Raw genomic sequence first — 16,710 nt, 5'->3', positions numbered from 1 at the left:
AGGCTGTGCCAAATTAGTAAGCAAGAGCAAATGAAAACATTGCAGCATCTTAAAGACGCCCTCACCGGGGCGCCTGGGTGGCTCAGTTGGTTAAGCGTCCCACTTCAGCTCAGGTCATGATCTCACAGTTTGTGAGTCTGAGCCTCTTGTCGGGCTCTGTGCTGACAGCTCAGAACCTGGAGCCTGCTTCAGATTCTGTGTCTCCCTCTCTCTGCCCCTCCCCTGCTCACACTCTGTCTCTCTCTCTCAAAAATAAATAAATGTTAAAAAAATAATAAAAAAAAAGAAGCCCTCACATCCCGTGGTCTGATGCAAATACAGATGCCAAGCCTGTAGAGGTAGAGAAACAAAACGCCAACCTGCAAACCCCAACTGAAACAGCACGCACGCTCGTAAAAGTGATCCGACCCGAGTCACTCTGTAAGCTTTTTCCATTTTCAACGGCATTGTCTCTGAAAGGGGGTTTACCTGAATGAAGAAGAGTTTGGGTTTCTCTAGAAGGGTTTTGCATCTATCCCCCCTAAAATGGGCTGTCAAGTCCTTTATGGCCGTCACACCATCTGTTCCATAAATTAAATTTTCTTCTCCGTGGCTTAGTAAGATGCAGGCGAAACATGCTGAATTTCCGTGGTCCTCTTCAGACGCTGCGAACACGCCAGGTGAAGGTTGAAAGGTTAAGACATAAGTCCTGTGGGACCTCAAAAGGGTCCCCCCCGCCCCCAGCAGCGACCACTGGCTGTCAGACAGGTGTTCACGAAGAGGAGGACATCTCCGGTGAGAAGGAAGACCAGCAGAGAGAAGTGAGAGGCACGGAGAACTCTAGAATTCTCCCTCAGTCTGAAACCAAGATGGGGCTGCCTTCTGAGGACGCGTGCCCCCAGTGTGGGGCGGTTCAGGGGGCTGCTGGGAGGCAGTATACTGGGCTGCTGAGGGCACGGTCCTGCTGCCTGGTAGGTCTGTGACACCAGGCACGTCACTTAACCGTTTTGTGCCTTGGTTTCCTTATGTGTAAAATCTGTTTTTAAAAAAAGGTACTTCCAGGGGTGCCGAGTGGCTCAGTTGGTTGAGTGTTTGACTCTTGATTTCGGGTCAGGTCATGGTTTCACAGTTCGTGAGATGGAGCCCTGTGTTGGGCTCTGGGCTGCCAGTGCAGAGCCTGCTGGGGATTCTCTCTCTCTGCCCCTCCTCGCTCATGTATGTGCTTGTTCGCTCGCTCTCTCTCTCTCTCAAAATAAATACATAAGCTTTAAAAAAATAATGTACTTCTGAAACATATGGAATTAGAGAAAAATTTACATGTCAAGTCCCTTCTGGACAGAATGCTACAGACTTGTTCCTTCCCTACGAATGAACTCTTTGAAATTGAGACTGTTCTGTAAACAACAAACCCATCCCTTGCTGTTGCATGAGCAGATTTCATCTTTTCAGGGAGAGATCTAAGTTTCCTGGAAGTCCCCTGCCTAGCCCACAGACAGGGCCAGAGTGGTCCTGATGAAGGAGACTTCCCAGGCTGAAATCCCTATCCTGCAAAGGCGCCCCTGCCCCCCACCCGAGCCCACTGGCGTGCTGCCCCTCCAGGGAACAGGAAGAAGACGGAGGGAGGGGGTGGGCAACGCACCTTGTTTCAGCAGATCTTGCATTTTGGCACAAGAGCAGTCATTGTAGACGACTACGTCAAAACCCAGGTTTCTGAAGCACTTGAAAAGAGCCTCAGCATCTTTGTCTGTTCCGTTTCGGACGCCCATGCCTGCGGGAACGAAGTCCACGGTGAGCGACTCCAGGCTGTGGGCTGCTGGCCAGCATTACCCTATCAGGCGCCAAGGGCAGTTTTGCTGGCTCCTGGGTAAATGCTCTCAAGGTCACAAATCAAATGAGCAACTCAGGGCGCCTGGGAGGCTCAGCCGGTTGGGCATCCGACTTTGGCTTAGGTCATGATCTCGAAGTTCACAAGTTTGAGCCCCTGCATCAGGCTCTGTGCTGACAACTCAGAGCCTGGAGACTGTTTCAGATTCTGTGTCTCCCCCTCTCTCTGTGTGTCCCTACCTGGCTTGCGCTCTTTCTCTCTCCCGCTCAGAAATAAACATTAAAAATTTTTTTAAATGAGCAACCGATACGTGAAGCAAACTCAAAGGAGAGGGTCACTTAGCTCGCCCACAGAGGGTGAGCCTCATCATGGCATCTCCCAACTCCAGCTGGGGCTACAAAGTGCCCCTTGATTCTTAGCCCTTTGGTCCAAGTCCTGCATCAGATAATGTTCATGGTGGGACCTTCGACTCCAAAGCCCCTGGTATCCTGGAATCCCTTCTTCCCGGACACATAAGTAGCATTGGGTGGGGGCTGTCCAGCAGATGGGCACAGCCTTGCTCCAATCAAAGTCTGATACAAGCTGAAAACAACGGAAGGGAACAGGAAAGGTTAGCCCATGCCCACAACACTTACCTGTCTTTTTGTCAAAGTTCTTGTTGTTTATTATGATGCATTTTCCCACCTTCTCAAAATTCATGTTATACTGATAGGTAGGCACTCGGTCCTTGGTGGTTGTGATGGATCTCCCCGAGCCATTTTTCTTCTTCTTACTGGGGAAATATAAAGCCAGTCAGGGGCTGTGGAAGGCATTTGGACAGGAATGGCCCCTCGATTCTACTGCTGGCAGGGAAGGGATACCCAAGAAAGTGCCAATATCTGTGAAGAAAATGCCCGAGGTGGGCGGATGGCTTTGTTTAATTGTCACATTTAAAATGAACAGGATCTCCTGCCTTGTTCCATTACCTGCCAGAGAGATGCAACTTACAGCCACGATGTGGGTACTAGGACACGCTCAACAGTGTGGCTATGATGTGCTGGTGACCCCGTTTCACACCTGGAGTTGTCATATATTGCTGTGGGAACCTACTTTGGACTTCCATAGTGGAAAACTGGTAGAATCTACCAACACTGAACTTAAAACACATCCCATGACAGAGCAATTCCACTCCTGGGGATCCTCCCAAAGTAGAGTAAATATGTGTGCAAAAAGGACAGATCTACACATGCACCCAGTGGTACCGTTTAGCAATAGCCCCAAGTAGGAAATTATCCAAATGTCCATTTATAGTGCAGTGAATAAACTGCTGGATATCCATATAAAGAAATCCTACAACGAGAGTGAACCAACCATGACCACAGAAGCCACATATGCAAATCTCACAAATATAATATCGAATGAAAGAATCCACATACACAACATTAATACCTGATAATAGAAGTAGTTATGTGAAAAGAGGGGCAAAAAAGGAGCAGCAACTTAAAAAGAAAGTCGGGGCACCTGAGTAGCTCAGTCGGTTAAGCGTCAACTCTTGATTTTGGCTCAGGTTCATAGTTCGGGAGTTCAAGCCCCATGTTGGGCTCTTGCACTGACAGTACGGAGCCTGCTTGGGATTCTCTCTCTTTCTTTCCCTCTCTCCTGCCCCTCTCCTGCTTCTGCTCTTTCTCTCTCAAAAGTAAGTAAACTTTAAAAAAGAAAAAAAGAAAAAAGAAAGCAGTCCCCTTCCAATCTCCAGACACTGACCATCCAGCTTTCCAAGAGTCTGGCACACGGGCTCTGAGCCTGAACACGAAGCATCATTGAGACAAAACAGAAAGAAAAGTCAAATGTGAGTGGAAAGCAGCTGTGCTACTCAACCACAAGAGATCTTTTTTTTTAATCTGTTCTGAAAAATTACTGTGTCCCCAGTCCCTAGAACAATGCCTGATGTAAGTTCCTCAATAACAAATTTTTTTAATAAACTACAGACCCATTATGATTATAGATGCAAAAATTCTCAAGAAGACAAATTAGCAAGTCAAATCTGGCACTCTGTGTGTAGGGTTATTGACCATCCCGAGCGTGATCGATCCCAGGAATTCAAGGTTAGTTTAGCATCCAAAAATCAATGAATGTAATCCATCATATTAATAAAGGACAAAACCATATAATCAACTCCACCGATGCAGAAAAAGCAATTGACAAAATACAGCGCCCTGTTATGATGAAAATGCTAAATATACTAGGATTGCAAGAGCACTAATTCACCCTGAGAAGGGCATCTACGAAAAACTCACAACTAATATCGTACTTAATGATGATAGACTGAAAGCTTTCCCCTTAAGGTCAAAACCAAGTCAAACATGTCCATTCTGGCCACTTCGGGTAAGTACCATACGAGAGGTTCTAGTCAGGGCAATTTTAACCTAATTAGGTTAAAAAAAAAGTTTTCTGTGAATGAATGAATCAAGTCCTCATTGTACAGATAAGGAACCAGGTCCACAGACAGGAGTTGTTCAAGGTCAGCCAGGCAGTGATGAGCACAGTGAGACCACCCTGTCGGCCTCAGGGGACGGTCACCGTCTCTTGTTGGGTGTTTCAGAGCCCCACGCCCTTGCCTATCTGTTAGAAGACTCGTCCATCACTGTCCCCAAATTCTCTTCAAAAGTTGGGAGGAGTAAAGTGCAGATAAAAACTCAGCTTGGTACCTGACAAACAGGTTCCAAGGGCATTTCACTCCCAGTCTTCACTGAATCTCACCTGTGGTAGTTTCTCAGTCTCTGGAAGGCCATGGCCTTTGCCGTCACCCCTCCCACCTGGGTCCAGAGATTACAGAGTAGCTCTCTCTGTCCAATCTCCAGACAGCTTTATTGCTGTTTTTCAATTGCTACACTACTTTATCTTCCACTTTTAATAAGGCCAACTTTCTTCCATGAGATCATCTGATTTTTCAGAGAAAAAATATCCTCAATCTGTTCTACCTTCCCTAGATGCTTCCTCCCTACGTTTTCTGTCTGGTCTAGAGGGGTGATGCCAATTTTTCGCCACATTTCTTTCCCTGGGGAGGCAGCACAAATGAATGCTGGACCAGGACTCAGAATCTGCCCAAGGGACCCTTCCTGGAGCACCGACCTCCTTTCCTGGAAAACAGCCTTCTGTGACTGTCACCAAATGAGATGGCCGAGTTGATGGGCAGTAAATACTCCTGTGGTCTTCTCCCCATCCTGGGTCTCCATAAATGCTCGGAGGAGACGAAGATAAGCAAAGCATGCTTCTGTAGTGTTCAAGGAAATGCCATCTGTGGAGGGGGGTGGGGGATGGGTAGGATTTACTTCCGAATTCCCCGTCAATGACCCATACTGCCAGTGTCTTCTGTACATTTTATGAAAATTATCTGCACATAGTCCTTCATATGCACAGAAAATCTTTGGTATTCAATTGATGCCTCTCTAGTTGGTGGAGGTGGCTTAACTATAGCCATTTTAGGGGTGCCTGGGTGGCTCAGTTGGTTGAGCTTCCGACTTTGTCTCAGGTCATGATCTCACGGTTCTTGGGTTCGAGCCCCATATCCAGCTCTGTGCTGACCGCTAGCTCAGAGCCTGGAGCCTGCTACAGATTCTGCATCTCTATCTATCTTTGTCCCTCCCCTGTTCACTCTCAAAAATAAATAAATATAAAAAATTTTTTTAACAAATTATAGACATTTTAGGGCTATTAACACCAACTGACATTGGTCGGTCAGGGCTTACTATGGGCCAAGATCTTGTTAAAATTCTCCCTGCATTTTCTCATTGCCTCCTGACAGGTCTTTAGCTAATTTAAGGCCACTCAAAGATCCAAAATAAGACTAGCATGAAGTCTAGCAGGCTGGAGGGTCGTTAAGAGATAAAACTCTACCTCTGTCTTCCGCAACCTGAATTATTCTCAAACGAACTGTACAAGAACATCCAAGTAATAAACACGCTGTGATTTTTTTTAAAGATGTCATTAGCCCATCTGCAATGATGAGCAAAACAAAAGAAGCCAGGGAGCATCTTTCATAAGAAAAACAGGGTTGGCTGTAAGTTACATGCAAGAAAAGGACTCCACTTCTATCAGAATAGAATTTGAAAAATAAATTATTTTTCTTTTTTTAAAAAAAAGGAACACAAAAGGGAAATAATGAAAGACACGCTTTAAAGGAATTTCCACGGTTACGAAAAGTACCTTAAAATTGATGATGAAATGTGATCCTGGTCAATATTTCAGAAGGGAGGGAGCTCCCTCACCTGACCGGCCCCTAACTTGAACTCTCTTTTTTCAAAATGAAATGAATAGCTGCTTCCTCTTTCTGGATCTGAGTGCGTCAATATTTATTTTTCCTTCTGACCTAAACCAGCTTTTTGTTAAACCCAGGTCTTTCCAGACCCCAGATGTGTATCAGAGAGCAATAAATTCTACTCCACCGACTTCCCTTCCTAAGAGGCACTGGCCTTGGGGAAACTCCATCTGTAGCTTAACCTCCGGGAAAGCAACCCCTGTGCCCAGGTTAAAGCATGTACCTGGACAAACAAAAGGAAGAAATGATTGCCAAGACGGAGAAGATACCAGAAAAAATGTGGACTGAAGCCCAAGGCGTCACAGATACAATCTGGTAGAATCAGAGTCTGCCACCAACTCGTCAGGAGGCTTCCCAGCACCCTGTGGGGGGAGGGGGTGAGCACCCTCTCTGTCCCATTCTCCCTTTAAGACTCCAGTGAGAGCCGTGCCTTTACTTCCATTTTGCCAATTCTGCCTGCAAGGCTGCTGCAGAGATATTAAGTACAGGCTCGGGGTGCCTGGGTGGCTCTGTTGGTTAAGTGTCCGACTTCAGCTCAGGTCATGATCTCACAGTCGATAGGTTCAAGCCCCATGTCAGGGTCTGTGCTGACAGCTCAGAGCCTGGAGCCTGCTTCTGATTCTGTGTCTCCCCCTTTCTTGGCCCCTCCTCAGCTGATTCTCTCTCTCTCTCTCTCTCTCTCTCTCTCTCTCTCTCTCACACACACACACACACACACACACACACACACACACACACACAAATAAACATTAAAAAAAAAGTACAGCCTCACATTTAGGAAGGGAAATGAGTTCTGAGAGGCAACTCTTCTAGGGTAGTTTCCTAGTTGCTGCTTCTTCATACACACACAGGACAGTTATTTCATTGCAGTATTTCCCTTGTGCGTGACACCTGGGGCTCTTCGGTGACACTCGTGGACTGGCGAGTTTTATTTCCTTTTCCCCCCGTGGCTCTTATTTCCAACCCTGAGCCTTCACTGCGTGCCTCAGTCCAAAGACCTGGCTGGCAGACAAAACTTGTCCAGTCGGCCACTCCCATAATGACCTGCAGGCAGGTGCAGTTCAGTCTCTACTTCCTGGATGAACCATGGAGGGGAGGGTGTTTGATCAAAATAACACGGTACTGCGGGAAAGAATGAGGAAGTTCTCTGCGTTCCCAGAGAGGGACTTGGAAGGTGACTTCCAAGGCGGAGGTTACAGAACAATGGGAACAGTATACCATCCTTTGGGGGAAAATGTATCTGTATGTTTGCTTGAATCTGCAGAAAGACTCCCAAAAGGTGACCGAACAGACCATGTCATTCAGTCCAGGGCTGGGCTGCTTGGCTCTGAAACCCAGTTCTACCACAGAGCTGACGGATCACAAGTTACTTAACCCCACAAGGCTTCCTTGTTTGTAAAAAGAACAAAGTTAGAACATGCGCCTCGCAGCTTGTAAATAAGCTGCTACTCAAAGTGCACTTAGAACAGCGCGTGGCCTGCAGGAGATAGTGCAGAGATGTTATTATTACTAATGGTGGCTGTCCTATATCACAAAGAATGGTTACCTGCGTGGGGGTCCGGGGCAAGGGCAGCAGGAATGAGGAAAGGTTTCACCATGTATCTTTTTTCGTACATGTGACTAACTTAAACTATTCCAGAGGTCAAAATAAAAATGATTTAGTAGTTAAAAATCACCTGCTGCAAACGGATTTGGCTCTTTGACCTATTTTGAAGATGACTGGATTCATACTTTGTTTTTAATGTTTTATTTAATTTTGAGAGAGAGAGTGACAGCAGGAATGGGGGAGGAGCAGAGACAGAGACACAGAATCAGAAGCTCTGAGCTGTCAGCACAGAGCCTGATGCGAAGCTCGAACCCACGAACACCGAGATCATGACCTGAGCGGAAGTTGGCCGCTCAATCGAATGGGCCACCCAGGCGCCCCTGGATTCACACTTTTTTGTGCTACTCGTTAAAAGGGCTCCTGAGAGACCCCGTGTTTCTGCCTCTCACTGTGATTTTACACGTGATTTTATTCCCTAGCCTTTTGAGCTTCTTCCTCCTCTATGTGTCTGTAACGGTGCCCGTAATAAACACAGTTCTAAGAAGGACCATTCTGGAATGCTTACTGCCTTGTATACGTTACCGTGGTCTTGACGACGCAGGCTCTGGCCCCATCTCATAGGAGAAGATGACATTAGCTTGTCTGGGAACACAAAACCAGACAGGACTAGAGCCCAGGCTCACGCACAGGTCCCACATGAAGTTCCCTATTCCATCATTTCTTGCCTCTATTAAAATCCAGATTCCCAGGGCCTTCCGCTAGACATAGAGGATCAGAGCAGGGCCTGCGTGTTTTCTTGGAGCCACTCACCTCTGTCGTGTGAGGGCCTCAGTACTGTCCTGTCTGCCTACAGCCTGGGCTCCCTTGACTAACCTCTCACTGCGGTCTCCTCTCAGGGCAGAGGGCCAGCTCACCCTCTGCTCTTAACTCTCCACGTGGGCACGGCCTTTGGGACCCTTGGTTCTTGGCCAGAAGCTCGGACAAGACAGACCTCGGGAAAGGCGGCCCGGGGAAGGTGCCCCTCTACAGCAGCGAGATTGAATTTAGGGTCGCTTGTGTGATCTACAGTTTTCTGTGAAAACTGCGAGGTCTACGGGTGATGGCAGATAAAAGGTTACTCTGATATTCCTTGAACAACACGACCGAGATGGTTCCAGGAAATGCCACTGTGAGTGCAAGGCCGCCCTTACCCCTCCTTGTTTGCACAGTGTCTGGAGGGTCCCGGCCCAACCTTGGTGGCGCAGCAACTCAGAGGCAGGGGAGGGAAGCTTTGCAATCCCAGTGCTGATAGCTCAGGAAGAGTTACTGTCTGTTTGGAAATCAATTGCCAGACCCAAGCAGATGGTCAGATAAACAACTGCTGTTGGACAGGAGCAGGGGCCTCAAGGGCTCCAACGAGACTGGGCTAATTAATTAGCCACTGCAGAGAGATTGTAACAGTCGGCAGCTCGGCGGGCCAGGTTCTCCCAGGGGTGGGAAAAGAGAAGGCTGCTAAGAAAGCTTCCAAGGATCCAGATTAGAAATGTCTTCAACTGGTGATCCTCCCCCAGAGATAAGATCTTCTGAACGTGGCTGTTCTTGTTTTCCTAAGTTCCTATGACTTTTCTGCAGAAGATCCCAGAGCATGAGCGAATGGCTACGGTGCAGACCCCAGGAGCAGATCAAAGTCTTTCTCTTGAACCCGCAAATCGTGTTGGAAGAACCACTTCAGACATTCCCTAAATCACCAGACACAAGTATCACTAGAATTTGCATAGCAGATAAAAACTGGCCACCATATTTTTTTGTCAGATTCTATTACTCCCCATATACCTGTCTCCCCACCCCCTGCTCCACTGCACCGCTCCTCCCCTGCCTTTTGCTAATTCTCTGTGGGTAAACCTAGCTTTTATCTTTTTACTTTCTGAAGACTTTGGCCAAGATTAGTATGCTGAGAAGAAACACGGGATTCTTGCTGTTAAGTGCAAGGCTCATGATAAACTGGAACAGTGAATCAAAAGTTCTAAATCCTCTTAAAAGCACCTGTGTCTCCCAATTGGCTACAGATTAAAAAATAAATAAATCTGGCCATGAAATCACCATTCCTAGGGCCAGATGAGAGCAAGACTGCAGTAACCACGATAACCTAGAAGAACTTGACTTAGCAAGTGTTCGCAAGAGCGCACTGAAATGCCACGGGCGGTTGTTAACTGAATACCAATGCTTCCTCACCATCTTCCACTTTTTCCTGGTGTTGTGTTTCACCACTATGACCAAACACCATTATCGTCTCTTCCCAGACACATTCAGAGAAGCTCAAATCTCTGCTAAGAACGCAGACCGTGCATTGATTATCGGGAAGAAACTCGATTATCCCAACTTCTTTGGTTTAGGGACCCGTTTTTTGGAACCTCGAATTCTACAGTGCGAGACCAACTCAGTCATTTCAACAAAGTCAAGAGGCAAAAAATCACAACCAAGCTCTGATGGCTATTTATATAAAAAAGACGTCCTTGAAGAGCCGATAGCAACCTGTACCAGAAACCATTATAGGGGAAAAATACTCTGCCGACTTTATGAAGAAGTGAAAAACCTCAGAAAGGGCACAATGAAGTTTTACAATCCACTCTGGGCGTGAGCATAATTTTCCCCACCGCTGGAGTGGATAAATACAGGTTTTATCCTCTCCCAGATCCCCTGGGCTGCTTGAGATGTGAATTATACCTTTCTATATTTGGAAGGGAATAGAAGCACGCAAACCTGCTACTGTTTATTTTCGAAAGCGTCTCCATGAATAGGATCCCCAGAAGCCCTATCTGTTTGCAGACATTCATCAGTAAGAAAGTAAACACACCACCAGGCACACATTTCCCCAGGGCTGTTTCATTCGGAACTAGAGCTCTGGTTTCCATAGCTGCTTTGTCTAAATATTTTTGGGATGATTCATTCATGGTTTCAGCATTTTAACAGCGGGGATCCCCGACAGTCCTAACATCCCATACCAAGGCACAGAGCAAGGCAGAGAGGAAAGGAAAGCGGGAAGGTACCTCGTGTCTCCATCCGAAAGGACCCCCCTGTGCATCAGAACTAGGCTTCGCCCGGCAACTCTGGGCAGCGAGTTTCCTTCTTCTCTGTAATAATAAAAACTCAACATGCTCGGGGCTCAGCAGGGGACAGCAGACTGGCACAGCCGGCCTGCCCCCGAAGGCCCGTGCCTGAATCAGCAGTGAACCGTATGCTGGAGTTTTCCATAGGACCATTCACACTGGGGCTGGGAAAGTCACACTGGCCTCCCCCTTCTCTGCTGACCAGCAGAAATGCCCGGGCTCCACACTGCTGCGTCCTCCCAGCCCTGGGACAGCTGCCTAGAGAAAAAGTGACTTTCTCGGAGCGTGGGATCCAAAGTGGAGGGAAAATAAACACCCCAAACTTCCACAAAGATGCAGCCGGTGGCACCATTTTTAAGATGAAAACATGGGCACAGGAATGGCTAAGCAAGAGACCGAGATGCAGTCGAATGAAATACCGCACGGCTATTCAAAGTGATGAGCGTGCAGATGTGGGCGACCCGCCAAAGTGTCAGTCCACAGAAGGTGGCAAAACAGCACACACAGACACTGCAAAATATGTAAAATTGTATGTAAGTAAATGAACAAAAAGACAAGGGGGGGTTGTGGTGAATCAGAGTTCAAATGCTCGAGGTTATTTTTTGCCTTAAAGAAGTACAAAAGGCACTCATACAAATAATACGATAAAAGACTACAGAGGCAAACCAAATACCTCGATAGTCAAGTGAGGCATATAAATCATTGTTCAATGGTCTTGAACAAAGTGAATGATCCAGGAGTTGTCACCCTTCCCTAACTCACCCCTCCAAACGCAATGCGGAAAATGTGAACACATAAAAATGAAACCCTTATGAAGCAAACTGCTCACAATGATGTGGTTCTCAATTTCCTGGTTCAAGGTCACAGTCAGTGACAGGTGTGTCACTGACAGAGTGGAGTGGTAACACCTGGTATCCTGGGCAAACCAGACCCTCGGCCACCCTCAGGTCTGTGAGCAGAAAGAAAACCGGCTCCGTACATTCTTTTCTGGAACTCAGATGTGCAGACATACACTTACTTTGGAAACAAAGTCCATTTAAAATAGGCTATGGAGGGAAGGATTCCTCCCCCCAACATCACTTCCGTCCTCCCCTGAAAAACACAGCAGAGACACCTCTGACAATAAACATTGATAAAAGACTTAAAAAAAACCATGCAGGGGGGAAATAAAGGGCAGGATTCTCTTGAAACAGCCTCAAACTGCTGTCTGTATGGGGGCGGAGGGCTCTAGGCGTCAGAATATCGATCAGGACTCAGTCCTCTCTCTCTTTTTTCTTAATGCTTATTTATTTGGGGAGGGGGGAGAGTGTGCGCAGGGGAGGGGCAGAGAGGGAGAGAGAGGGAGAGGGAGAATCTCACACAGGCCCCATGCTGTCCGTGCAGAGCCTGAGGTGGGGCTCAATCTCACAAGACCATGACCTGAGCAGAAATCAAGAGTCAGACGCTTAACAGACGGAGCCACCCGGGTGCCCCAGGCCTCATTCTTCCTCAGCAGTGGATGGCAGACAAACTCACTATTACGTGTGCGTGCCAGGTAGCACACCTGGGCTCCAGCAAGCTCAGGGAAGGCCACACCGCACACCCCTTGCTTGTGACTGCGTCTTCCCCCGACAAACAACAGGTCTTAAGTTTCATAGCACTTTTCTATAACTAGACTTAACTCTGCACACATTGTGTTTTAACATTTTTAGGACAAAAAACCTGATCATTGACTTCCCTTCTTCCCTTTTGTCCTTTAACCACACAGTTAGCTCACGATTTCCCTTCTAGAAGAGCCATAACCTAGAATAACTGGAAGTATTCCGCATGTGGGGAAGCTTCAAAGTCTCAGATCCCATGATCACGCTTCAGAGATGTGGCTCTCTGCTCCTGGCATGGGCACTTGGCCCTCCGTCAGAAAGCCCATCGCTAGCCCTGCTGGAAGTCTGTCCAACCCCTCAGCTGAAGCAGAGCAGAAAGGGAGCAAGTTCAGCCAAGACTTACATGTGCTGACCCACTTGGGTAGAAGAAGAAACCTGCTCTGCTGATGGGCTCGTGCGGGTGACCAGCTCGACACCAGTGCAGTCACGGCTGGCACTTGATGGACGGGGTGGAGCACTGCGCCCCAAGTTAGACCCGGGTCTCGGTGCTGATCTTGCTGGCTGACTAGGGGTAAAGTACTTTACCTCTCTGGTCTTGACTGCCTTGACTGTTATGGGAGGGAACTGGATAAATCACATTCTCTGGAGTCTTCCAGTTGTAACATCACAGTTCTATGATTTCTTCCCCTTCAGGAAGGATGTACGGTTCCATCTTCACCAGATTTAGCAAGCTGACTGTATTCAATTCCCACAAACAATCTAGTGGACAGGTATTCATATACCTATTGTGCAGATGAGGAAACTGAGGCTCAAAAAGGTCAAAGGACTTGCTAGTGCCTCAACTAGTGATTGGGAGGCAAGGCCATGACCAGAACCTGGGACATCTGCCTCCGCGCCACCACTGCTGCCATTTTTAAGAGTCATCACTGCCTCAAGATTTAACATGGCATTAAATCTGCGGTCTGGTTTACGTACACATTTGGGAGACAGGCATCTGGTATTCTATAGTCTGAATTCCAAGACTTCCTTTACTGAAAAGTAAAGGCCCTGGGTATATTTTAACATTCTTTCTGGTAAGGGGCCCACACCTGGACTCTTTTAATCAATGGGTGTGATCTAATGGCTTTTGCTTAACATTTTCTCTGGAATGAGTTAAAGTCTGCTATCTTTCTCTAATTCGAAAGCATTGGTTCTTCTGTAACACCCTCCCCTCCACATGAAAAGGCAGGCCACTGGGATCCTTCTTATAATTACTCAAATAACACATATTTTTACAGGGATCTGTTTACATAGAACACTTAACTGGTGGAGAAACTCACGTTGCAATGCAGGAGAAAGAATCATAACCCTGTGGCATTTGTTAAATACACTTGAGGAGCACAGAGGGCAGAGCACGAAGATGATATGGAGGACAGAGCCCATGGGATCTGAATGAGCGCCTCAAAATCAGGGGGGTTGATCAAGTTTCGAAGACCAGGCTTTTCCCCTGCCCCCTTCACCTGGGAAGTGGAAGAATAAACACCTCTTTGCAGGGAAAATCTGGGCCCCGGGGAAATCTGAGTGCGTGAAATCTGTTTGCTACTTTGTCTTTTATTTCCCTTAATACTGACCTTGAGCAGAATGGAGCCTCTGACTTCAGAGCTTAAGTATGCCTTAGAGAGGACATGTGTGAGGCTGCTGGGTGGGGCCTGGTCCCATACCGTCAGTGGCTCCCAGTGTGGTGCCACCAGGCCCAAAGCCACCCAGGCTGTGGACCTCCACCCACTTTCCAAGAATCTGTGTGCTTTGTGGCCTGGTCTGACCATCGCTGTCACTGTGGCCTGAGGCAGGGTCTTCCTGTCCCCTGATAACTCAACCTCCAACTCCTCTGGCTCTCCCTCCTCCCCCATGCTCCTCCCACAGTTCCTAGTACACTACAATTCAGCAATTAGCTATTCCCGGCCACTAGTCATTTTCTGTAGTCATGCCTAGACATTCGAGAAGAACCTGGGTTTCCATCCAGGGCAGGGACCACACTGCTAACGTGGGTGGCCCGTACCCTGGGCCAGGTGCTAGGGCTACCTTTACTTCAAGAAGAGTCCCTCTATAAGTTTGCAGATGATTCTAGGCCTTGTTCCCTAAACAATGGCTCAACCTCAGTGCAGGCTGCGCACATACCAATTTCTCCTTTTCTTTTGTTTTTACTTTGACTAATTTTAACTATTTTTACTAATCAAAACATTTTTGCTAATTTTATGTTAATATCTTGCATGTCTTCCCTCTGTGGTTTCCTGTGTTTTCCAACTGTTCTTCAGTAATCAGGAAATGAGAAAACATTTTAATACATTCTTGTTTTTCAAAAAAAAAAATTAAAGAACAGTGGGGTTTACTCGCGGCCAACGGAAAGGAAATGAAACGATGCTGTGGCGCCATCTAGCGACAGTAAGGCGAAAAAGCCAAGAGCACTCTGAGCTTGGAACTATCTGGGGCCGTGAGTCCTCCCAGGCTTTGGGAGTGAAAAAGGAGACTTGTTTCCCAGAATCCTTGAGGTCTCCAGGGGAGGGCACGTGCCCTCAGTTAGAGAGGGGTAGGGGGGCGCCACCTGACAGCAATTCTGACATCCCAAGAAGGGAGCTGGGGGCGGGTCAGTCTGGGCAGGGTGCCCACCATCCGCTGTGGGGACCATTCAAGCACAGTGGTTGACGCACCGACACATCGGACCTATAGCACACTTAGTGTCCCGCACTCCGCGGAGGGGACCGTGGGAGGGGCTACCGCCCCTACCAGATTTGCTCTGCCATTTTCAGGTCACCCCAATGAATTAAAATTGGGCAGAATAAACAACGCACATTAGCATCCTAAGTCACAGGGCCGAAGATGTAGGGTGTCAGCCAGCCAGGCATCACAGTGGACATCTGCTTTGCGGCAAATCTCACTGTTCTGAGTTGCTCTCAGAGTCTCGTCCCATCACCTGCCAAGTTCCTGGCACCACCCAGATCTGTCCTGTGCTCAAAGGCAGCAAAGCCAAGGCAGCAGGAATATTCAAGGAAGCAATGAAAGGTGGCAAACGCGGGTTTTTCTATTAGAAATAATATATTGATTTCATCACCCCTTTCCTTGCCAGACAGCTCAGGGGTCACCAGATGACTTCAACTATTCCCTGGGATCCAGGTGGCACTTTCCTCATCGTCTCTCCCCTCTTCGGCCCTTCCTTCCTCTTGGTCGCCAAGTCTCGTTGCTTCTACCTCTCTTCACCTCTGGCACTTTTGGGTTTGAAGGCTTGGCTCCACCTGCCGAATTCGGCTCCCATTTGTCTCTCATTCGGGCCGGAGAATTTGCAACAGCCCCCTCTTCAGGCCCTGCCCCGCACTGCAGCTCTGCGGCTCCCGCACTTTTTTTTGTAGGTATCAAGTCACTCTACTTAAACTCTTCCATGACTTCCTTGTTCTTAGGATTGATTCCAAATCCTTGATGTGACCTACAGAGAAGCCCTTCTAAAACCTGGCCCCTCCCCCATTCAAATATTTAACTGAAAAATGGAATTTAATTCAAATATTTTGCAAAGATAATTATTTATTTTGATAAATGAAGCTTGATGTCAGTATCAGCCATACTGTAAAAAAGGTAGTGAACTAGAACACAGAATATTCCCTGGGCTTACTGACCTTTCCAAAGGGGTTAAGGGGGTAGAAAAAACACACCGATATCACAGACTGTATCTATTTTTGTAAAACGATGCATCTTAAGGCAGAGGTGTTCAACAGAGCACGCAAAGACCTCCCAAGGGGGTGCAGACACAGGATGTTTTAAGGGAATTAATAATCAGATCCTTAACTTTCATACGTACTTTTCCTAAAACGGATCTGCCTGAGATTCTGTCTCCCCTTTCTCAGTTTCCCATCTCCCACTGTATGAAGAGCAGAATTCTCATCCACCCTCTAATCCTTACACCGTGTCAAAACTTCCACATCATCTAACAGACAATTCAAATATCAGTACCTGTGGGTCTTCTTGAACCAGGCACTGTAATGGGCTTCTTATTTACACAAAAGTCTAACAAGGGTGAAGGATGACATTAGAAATGGGGCTGTTTGGGGCCACACTGGGCTGTCCAAAATTCAATTTTATGTTTAAAAAATATACTGAATAAAAAATAAGATATAGCATGGAATGGGAGGGTTGTGGCTCTTACATAATGACTTTGCCCTTTTCACCCCCAGATTATTTCCAAAGACACTATCACTTTTGAGCTAGCGTTCTGTGACAGCAAAGCAAATGGACATTGAGAGAAGTAAACACAGCATCAGGCTTTCTTTGCTTCCTCCTTCCTTCCCTTTCTCCCCACCCTCCATCCCTCCCTCCCTCCCTCCATCCATCCATCCATCCAACCTTCCTTTCTTCCATTCGTCCATCCAGTC

At 47.3% G+C, this 16,710-nt stretch overlaps 1 protein-coding gene across 2 annotated transcripts in view; it reads right to left on the bottom strand.

Moving 5' to 3' along the window:
* CASP7 (caspase 7) overlaps positions 1–16,710 on the bottom strand; it is a 30,719-nt gene that overhangs the window by 5,287 nt on the left and 8,722 nt on the right. For both annotated transcript variants that reach the window (XM_029932602.1, XM_029932603.1), the window contains exons 3-5: positions 2,440–2,576; positions 1,619–1,747; positions 469–644 (exon numbers count right to left, since the gene is read on the bottom strand). In XM_029932602.1, the coding sequence (XP_029788462.1) occupies positions 469–644; positions 1,619–1,747; positions 2,440–2,576 (442 nt within the window). The remainder of the gene's footprint in view (positions 1–468; positions 645–1,618; positions 1,748–2,439; positions 2,577–16,710) is intronic.

This window comes from Suricata suricatta, chromosome 2 (genome assembly GCF_006229205.1).
Source record: "Suricata suricatta isolate VVHF042 chromosome 2, meerkat_22Aug2017_6uvM2_HiC, whole genome shotgun sequence".
Classification (NCBI taxonomy): domain Eukaryota; kingdom Metazoa; phylum Chordata; class Mammalia; order Carnivora; family Herpestidae; genus Suricata; species Suricata suricatta.
The sequence above is the reverse complement of the archived record's forward strand: the minus strand, read 5'-3'. Positions and strand labels throughout refer to the sequence as shown.